General features: G+C 41.0%; 1 protein-coding gene across 1 annotated transcript in view; it reads left to right on the plus strand.

The window, feature by feature from the left end:
* DTL (denticleless E3 ubiquitin protein ligase homolog) overlaps positions 1 to 8,458 on the plus strand; it is a 32,206-nt gene that overhangs the window by 13,802 nt on the left and 9,946 nt on the right. The window contains exons 10-12 of the mRNA XM_019516429.1: positions 40 to 144; positions 2,535 to 2,647; positions 7,362 to 7,451. Of these exons, the coding sequence (XP_019371974.1) occupies positions 40 to 144; positions 2,535 to 2,647; positions 7,362 to 7,451 (308 nt within the window). The remainder of the gene's footprint in view (positions 1 to 39; positions 145 to 2,534; positions 2,648 to 7,361; positions 7,452 to 8,458) is intronic.

Below are 8,458 nucleotides of genomic sequence, written 5' to 3' on the forward strand. Positions count from 1 at the left end.
GAATTACTAATTATAAAGAACTCCTCTTTCTGTCTCTAGGATATTCTAGCTTGATTTTGGACTCTACTGGTACCAATCTCTTCGCAAACTGCACGGATGACAATATTTACCTGTTCAACATGACAAGTTTAAAAACCATGCCAGGTAAGAATGATGCCCATGGAAATAGCTGCTATAATACTATAAGGCTTGTAAGAGTCAGACATCTAAAACAGAGGTCTAGATGGCTCAGCGTTTATTAGCTTTAGTTTGGATGGAGGTCAGTAATCAACAACAAAATGGCTGGCCGTCTTAGGGAAATGAACTTGGTTTCCAGAGCTTGGGTATCTCCACCCCCTATGCTGGTACCGATTTCGCAACCTTTTGTTAGCAGTTCAGATAGGCCAAACAAAACAGGTCTATCCTCAGCATGTCTTTTTCAGCTGTGAAAGCAGGAGTTTCATGAGGGGCCCGAGTGAGGAATGGATACAGGAATTTGGATAAGCAGAAGTGTCTGTCCACTTTAAATGCATTGAGGCCAGCAGCCCTCTTAACAAGCCCTGGCTACCTAATTAGAAATGGTTGGCTTCCAGTCATTACCTTCTCTTCTAGCCCCTACTTTTTCCCCAGCCTGTCCCCCAGCTACTTTTGAACCAGTGCCCTGAAGGACTAAAATCCCCTGCCTTCTACTGTCGATCTTGGAATTCGTAAGGTGTATTAGGAATTCTGTATGAAGACAAAAAAGACCAGGTGGTCATTTATCTTCAAAATCCAAAGATGTCACCAATATGCATCTAAGTTTTTCTTTATAAGCATTTGCAGGTGCGAATTTCCATACAAAATTTCTGTAGTGTGTGGTGTCTTCAGCAGGGATCAGGGCTAGCATTTTAGGTGCTTAGTATTATTGTTAGTGGTCCTCAAGCTGTGATGCAAAGAGCTGCTTTGTCACAGACTGCTGAACCCTTCACTAAGTAAGCACTGACTCTCCTTCCAGATATAGCACATTCAGTGATGTTCTTCAGACTTTCTAGAGGCTTTTCTTGTTTTAATCAACTGAACTCCAATGGGCAAGGCTGACCCTGTATCTTCAGGGAAGGCAGCCTGGTAGGTGTTTCCAAAGCTGATAAGTAGTACACACATTAAGCATTAATAGTTTAAGCCCCTTGATCTCAGACACTGTGCTGTTGCTCAGCTCTAGAACTATTCTTGCTGTGCAGTCTTACCTGGAAAAACAAGTCCTGTTCTAGAAAGACAGGATGGTGTCCACTGTGCCTTTTAATTGGTCACTGGCTTCTGTTTTGTTAGCATCTGACAAGTCTCAAATCATTTTACGAGACACAAAGCATTTCACTTTCGTTTTGAGAACTCTTGAGAAAAGAAAATATGCCCAGCAGATGGCAGCAGATTTATTTGAATGAGGAGGAAATGGCAGGAATACCTGGGGTGCTTGTGTATAGGCTTTCTTTTATTAAATCATAGCTTTAAATCCAATCCATTTAGTACCTAGATCCATTCATTTTGGAGGAGGAAGGGGAAGTAGTTCTGCAACTAGATTTGTAATACTGCCAGTACGTGAGCTCATGCCACATCCTGTAACTATGACCGCTATGTTGAAACAAATGCTGGTGGTAACCAAAGGAGCTGGCAGGGTGGGGTGCCCCTGGGACATGCCCCAAATTCTTATCTCCTCTGTTCGATTGTCACTTGCCTTGAAATAGAAACTTTGGTAAATGGGCTATAGAACTTGTTAGTCTCAGGGTAACCTCTCTAAACACCTGCTAGACAGCTACTTTCTTAGCATGTTACTGCTGTAAATTGGACACTGGCCTACTCGCACCATCCACGTACTACAGACACTTCCTAGCTTCTTATGCCAGTGTTGACAGAGGACCTCAATCACATGCTGTGCTAAACTGGGTAACTTGACCTTTTTAACCTGATAAGTCCAGATGCTGGTTAGCCAAGTACTCCAGATCTGCATGCAGCTCCTGTGCTGGCTGTTGGCACTTCCGGTTCTTGCCATACCAAGAATTGCAGCTATTCAAGGCTGTAGTTTCAAGGCTGCATAGATCAGGTGAGGTGTTACTGAGACTTTAGAAACAGATAAGTAACCAGCATTGCTGAGCCAGCATATGAACTAGACAGCATTAAACCAGGTTTTAGCTAACAGTTTCTAGGTTCCCTTCTTGTTGTAGGATTAGGAGACAGAAACACACTGGAGTGAGTGCAGGGTTCAGGTAGGACCCTCCCTAGCATGGGAAAAGATATTAAGATTCTGGCTCTGTTTTGCATTAATAGTGGCATCCAGGTTTGGCAGCTACATGCACTTTATCCCAAGGGGATAAAGCTGTGAGGGGCAGTTTGGGTGCACTAGCATAGTGGTGCCTGCTGTGAAGTAATGGTTGAAACTGTGAGCCCTAGATCAGCTGAGCTTGTGTAGCCACTTTGTTTTGAAGATGTGTTAACTGGCCAGAAAAACCTGTAATGTCAGCCTCAGTTGTATAACCAGCTTAACGCTAGCATTATGTGCTGACTTTTGTGTTTTTGTCTCTCAGCGGCAGTTTTCAGTGGACACCAGAATTCAACCTTTTACGTCAAATCCAGCATTAGCCCAGATGACCAGTTCCTGGTTAGTGGCTCGAGTGATCAGAGTGCCTACATCTGGAAGGTGAGATGCTTGGGAGAAGCTCAAAAACACAGGTCCAGATCAAATGCCCTGTTTTACCTTTTGCTTGTTCTTTCCCCATTCCCACAGGGCAGGGAGACAAGGTGGGGTGGAGGGAGGGGTTATTTTCATACCAGCACAGGGATTAGCTCCTGAAAGTTGTGCCCGGTGCATGTAGCTGCCAAACCTGGATGTAACTATTAATGCAAAACAGAGCTAACCCCTGCCACCAATCTGTCTCTCCTCACTGCTGCTTGTTGCAAGCTGCTGAACTTAATCTGGTTTTAATGGGCATTAAAATCCTCTTTCAATCCTGTTTATTCATCCAGCTATGACAAGTGGAAGTTCTTGGTTCATATTTAGCAAGGGCACACATTAGCAGCCTAACAGTAACAGCTTGATTGTTTTAAGGGGAACTTTTTTCCAGTTTATAAACTCTTGCTTCAGACGTAGGTTGTGTTTTGGTTTTTTTTTCCCCTCATGCTTAATTTACAGTAGTTAGCCTTTGTGTTACAGCAAAGGCTCAGTCAGAGCCTTCAGCAAAATTCCAAAGTGCTGGCTGACAGTTGAGAAGCTTAGTCACTTGGCATCTTGAGCTGACAGAGGAAATGCAAATGTCACTGTGTGAAAAGCAGGGACCTAAAAAATGAAACATGTTCTATTCTTCCCTATACACATACACCTTGCATTCTATCCGCACAGAAATAGAGAAAACAGTGTTTCTTTATTGAGATGAACAAGTAAGATTTTGGGGTAGCAGTTGTTCTATGTTTTTCTTGTTTTTACCGTATAAAACTCGTTAGATTAGATTTTCTGATGTGGTGCTGAAGGCGGCTTTCAGTGCTGTTCCTGGTGTAACATTTCAGACCTAACTGGAACAGCAGGCAATTGGCTAAGTTAGAATCCTACATCTTAATTGGCCACAGGACTTTTCCCTGCTTCCATCTCAAAACTGTCATTCCAGTGTTTATTTTACATTGACTTAATTACAGTTGCTCACATGCAGAAGAAGCCTCTGCCAACCCTGTAGTACTGCTTGCTTACGCCACTCCCATATATTTATAGTTCTGTTACTGTTCTCTTACTTGAATTTCCTCATCCTGGCAGCTGCCCCATGGTGGTGGATTTCAGTAGGTGGGGATGTACTTCAGCACCAACCTCAAGCTAAACCCCATTAGCTTGAATCTTCATTTCATTTCAAATATTGTTTCCTGCACCCAAGGCCTCTGCCTCTTCCCCTCCCCCTAGTACATTTTTTCTCTTAGCACAATGTAATCTCTGTTCTCTCATTGCTATTGTGCAGAATTCTCTCTCCTTAAGGAAGAAGGGAGAGCTGTTTTAATAGTTTTCATGCTCTATATCAGACACCTAGGCAACTTCATGCATACTTGTATAAGCTCTTCTGAATTCCTTGGGTTAAGCTTATTCAGGACCTGCTGATTTACAAGATATAATGGTTTCACTCCAATCCATAGCTAAAACAATATGCACCTTCTAATACCAGGTGTTGGCGACGATAGCTGTCCTAAAATCTTCCTAGATTTCCCACCAAATTCTTTCTTCTATTTCAGTTTAGAAATAAAATCAATAGTGGGAGTACAGAACACATACTACATCAGGCTTGGTAAAAGCCTTGTAGCCATGTTGGTGCTGGATGGATTTCTGTTGTAGTTGCAGAAATTCAGGGGAGTGTTGCTCACATCAGAACTGGTAGATATAATTAGCTCTATCAACTTGAGGTCCTTTGGTTCACCATAAATGTCCCCACACTTAGCCAAGAAAGAGGCCACGCGCGCGCGCGCACACACACACACGCACACACGCGCACACACGTCCATCTCAAATCTGTTCAGGGTACCTTTTTAATGGCTTTTATAAATCAAATTTAAAAGTGGATTTAATGTCTATCCCTTTGCTTATGTAAGTTTTCTAGTGTTGTAGCATGTAGGTGCCAAGCGTCTAATTAAAACAAATTTGCATTGGCTGGTCAGGTGACCATTATTACTTAAATCTAATAGCTATTCTGAGTAAATGGTAGCTTTCTCAATGCCATTAAGTCCTCCTAAATCCAACCTCCCCCTGGATTACTTACTGCATACTGACAGCTACCAGGCTTTACTGACACTGATCTATACATACTCTTCATTAGGATGATCAGCAGTTGTGCCATAGAACATATATGGCTAGCCACTCTTGAACAGCAAGCAATTGAGACAAGTGGACAAAGGCTGAATCAGTATTGTCAAACAGGGATGGGACTCTGTAGGAAGGTGCTGCTGACTACACATTCAGGGGCAGGTGAAAGATAAATTAGTGAGGTCTAAGCAAAGATGCTATCCACTCAAGTCACTTTCTGGATACTCTTGACCAGCAATGGGAGGTTCTGCCTGGGTCAGTAATTCCCAAGAGATACCATGGACAGAGGTTATTGCTGAACTGACAAATAATATCATTTGGTTCCAGCATGTGATGATCATGCACATAGTGGGCATTTCAAGAAACATAACAGTTAGTCCATTAAACAACTGAATCTGTAAGAACTCTAGTGTTCAGCACAGCATTTAGAGCAGGGGATGCAACAATCTGAGCATATGATCTTGCTCAGCAACTGCCTGGGAATAGCAAATAATTTCCTTCACACCATTATTTCACAGTGGGTACACGGTGAACTTCTAGATGTGGGGAAGGAGGAATAAGGAAAGGGCAAATATAAATAGAGGGAAAAGGAAGAAAAAGTAAAGAACCAACTCTATACGCTCTCTCAAATTGTCAGGGAGGTCATAATGTGGCAATGACAAAGCATTACCACTTTCATTATAGTCATCATCCTTAATATGGAATTGTAGGTGTACACACTAGCAAACAATTTAAAGGAGTATATGACTAAAGGGTGAGATCCCTTGCTTTTTCATGATCTCACAGTACCTTCCTTAACTTTGTGAGGAAGGATACTGAAGTAGGGGACCCATAAGTCTGATCCAGTATCAATACCTATGTTCCTTTGATGCATATATTCTGCCACATGTAGCCTGAATTGTAAAAAGAGGGTATTTTTAGGTCTTGAAGGTGTTCTGGCTTTCTAGTGGTATCATAAGATATTAGGGGGAAGGGGGAAAGCAGTTGTGACGCTGCCTTTACCAGAACCCTAGGGGGAAAACAGTATTAATAATCAAATTTTAACTCCTTTTTCTTTCTTGAGATAAGTGGCCTGATGCTTGCCTTGCCCACAATGACATGAAATAGGTGCTGCTACAGCATTGTCAATTAAATTATACAGATATCAATCCAGTCTGCAAGCAGAATCTGTTAAGATTAATTCTTGCCTTCTGTCCTGCCAGTAAACAAGGATTAAATAGATGTCTTGCTATGCACAATAAAAACCTACTAGATGTAAATGGAGGTATTCTCTGTACCAAGAACTCCTGCAGTTTATTCCTTAAATGGGGATTTAGTTTCCATGGTATTGCATGTTTTGGCAGAGAAGGGTGTATCTGAACAAGACATTTAATAGATATTATTTAGTCAAGTGGTTGCTTCCATCATGCCAAAAAAAACCCAGTCTGTTATGATGATCCTGTTTAATTCAGAACAACTCTTAAATGTTCTGCTTAGGAATCCTAACTATAGCTTTTCATGCTGTCATAGCAAGGGATCAAAATTTGACAAGAAAAGGAAATTGATTAAGAAGCTGGAATCCTTCCGTAACGCCCTGTATACATCCTTGAAAATCTCTGTATAAAATCTAATTTTCCCACATGCTAAAGAATCTATTACGTTCACTTAGTCATCAGCACAAATCCCCTGTATAATGTCAGATCACAAATGGTGACTCATTGCTCCAAGAAGCAGCACCTGCAGCAAGTGTGCAAAACAAAGAGAGAACTTTATATTTGCTGTCTGGCTGTGCCTGGGTTGTGGCAGGGCTTAATACTAGCCTCAAAGTCAGTCTCTATGCTAGTTCTGTGAGCTGTAACTCAAGATTGACAGTGCTGCTATCAGGCTAGAGAAAGATTTTATCTAAGATGTATTACTACAATCCGACAGGTACAACATAACCACTGTGTGTGCTCTGTTCTTGTAATTGTTTAACCAGATTTTAACAATGCTAATATCTTAGCATAAAGCTGATCATGAGTTAAGTGGCTGGAACAAGGCACTTGCCCACTGCCTGTTATGTGAATAATCAGTTTTGAAGTAAATACAAGTCAACGTCTGCTACTCTTTTAAGTAGGCCTTGGGTTTAAGATTGCATGCTGCTCTGCAAATGTCACCTTCACAAATGTCACTACAGAATCTTTGGAGGCAAATTTTGTTCCCAAAAGGAGTTTATAGATCCTTTAAATGCGATGAGTAGCCTCACCTGCTCTACTTTGTGTAGTGATGTGCTTGTGCCATATGCTGGATCCTGAAGCCAAAAGTCCTATGCACAGCAAAAGCTAGCAAATTTTGCTGAACACTACCAATACATCCCAATTGTGACCACCTGCTTCACTTGGAGGAGGGAAATTTAAAAATGTTCTCAAACCTCATTCAGACTCTTGCTTCTTTGCAGAGACCTCAGTGGGATGCTAATCCTCAGAGTTGAGCTGGGGGGTGGGGGTTAAAGATGAGGCCATTGGTATGGGAGGAACTAGATTGAAATGACCAGTTTATTTCACACAGATCCTCTGATTTCTAAATTGATTCCCCCTCCCCTGGGGTGGATTTGTTCTTCCAGATTTCTGAGCCTCAGCTCCCACCCAGGATGCTCCTTGGTCACTCTCAAGAGGTCACCTCTGTTGCCTGGTGTCCTTCAGACTTCACTAAGGTTCGTTTTTTGCAAAAAAAGCATTTTGCCTATTAAACCGTTTGTATGAAGGGCCAAACATTGATACAGTATTTGACAAAAAGGAAAAGCTCTACACCATCTCTTATTATGTTGACACCCCTAAGCTCTAACCTAAAGGCTAGTGGGTGGTACTTCTGTCTTTCTCCAACCTGACATTATCAAAGACAAATCCATACATCAGATTAAAGGTTCAGTTTAATCAGTGTATGGTGGGTGGAGGAAGGGGTTGGTTTGTTTTTTGAAGATTCTTAACTATGCTGCTATCTTAAAGTAGACTTGGGGGAGTATTTTAATGGGAGGGAGAAAAGATGGTGTTTCTGTGTTTGATTTAGAAAGCCTTCTAGGAAGAGGAAATGAAATAAATTGGCTAGCTAGCTGCTTCTTTTCATGTAATTTGGGCTGCTCAAAAACATTTTCATAGAAAGACTTCTTTGGGCTGTAAGTTTATAGAGTAAATTGGATTGTGTGGGTTTTTCTTGTTAAAAAATCCACCAAATATCTTTTTAAAATATCAGAATTATCAAAGACAGGTTTTATACATTTTTTTTAAAGTTTTCTAGTCTAACAAATCTCTCTAAATGATTAAGTCAAGCAATTTCAATTAGTACTTAAAACCTGCCAATAAAAAAACAAAAGGGCCTCTTTTTATTAAGAAATAGAGAATGTCTAGAAAATTAAGCTTTTAAAAACTTTCAGGTAGGTTTTCATCAAGAAAATGTTCCTTTTAGGAATGTCAAATTTCTCATTTGCAAAACTTAAGCCACTCCATTAAGTTCTCAATCAAATCCTCAAGTCTATTCAGTATGCTGCTGCTGTAAATTTATTTCTGATAACTTGAGTAGTTTGATAAGTCTTAACACCTTAAAATATTTGTTCTTAGAAAAGTATGATTGTGATGCAGACAAATGTTAAAATAAGTGAATTTAAATATTATGGTCTAAAAATTGCAAGTCTTCCCCCCCCCCCCCCCCCCCCCCCCCCCCCTT

Source organism: Gavialis gangeticus, unplaced genomic scaffold (assembly GCF_001723915.1).
Source record: "Gavialis gangeticus isolate Ggan-Ray unplaced genomic scaffold, GavGan_comp1, whole genome shotgun sequence".
Lineage (NCBI taxonomy): Eukaryota > Metazoa > Chordata > Crocodylia > Gavialidae > Gavialis > Gavialis gangeticus.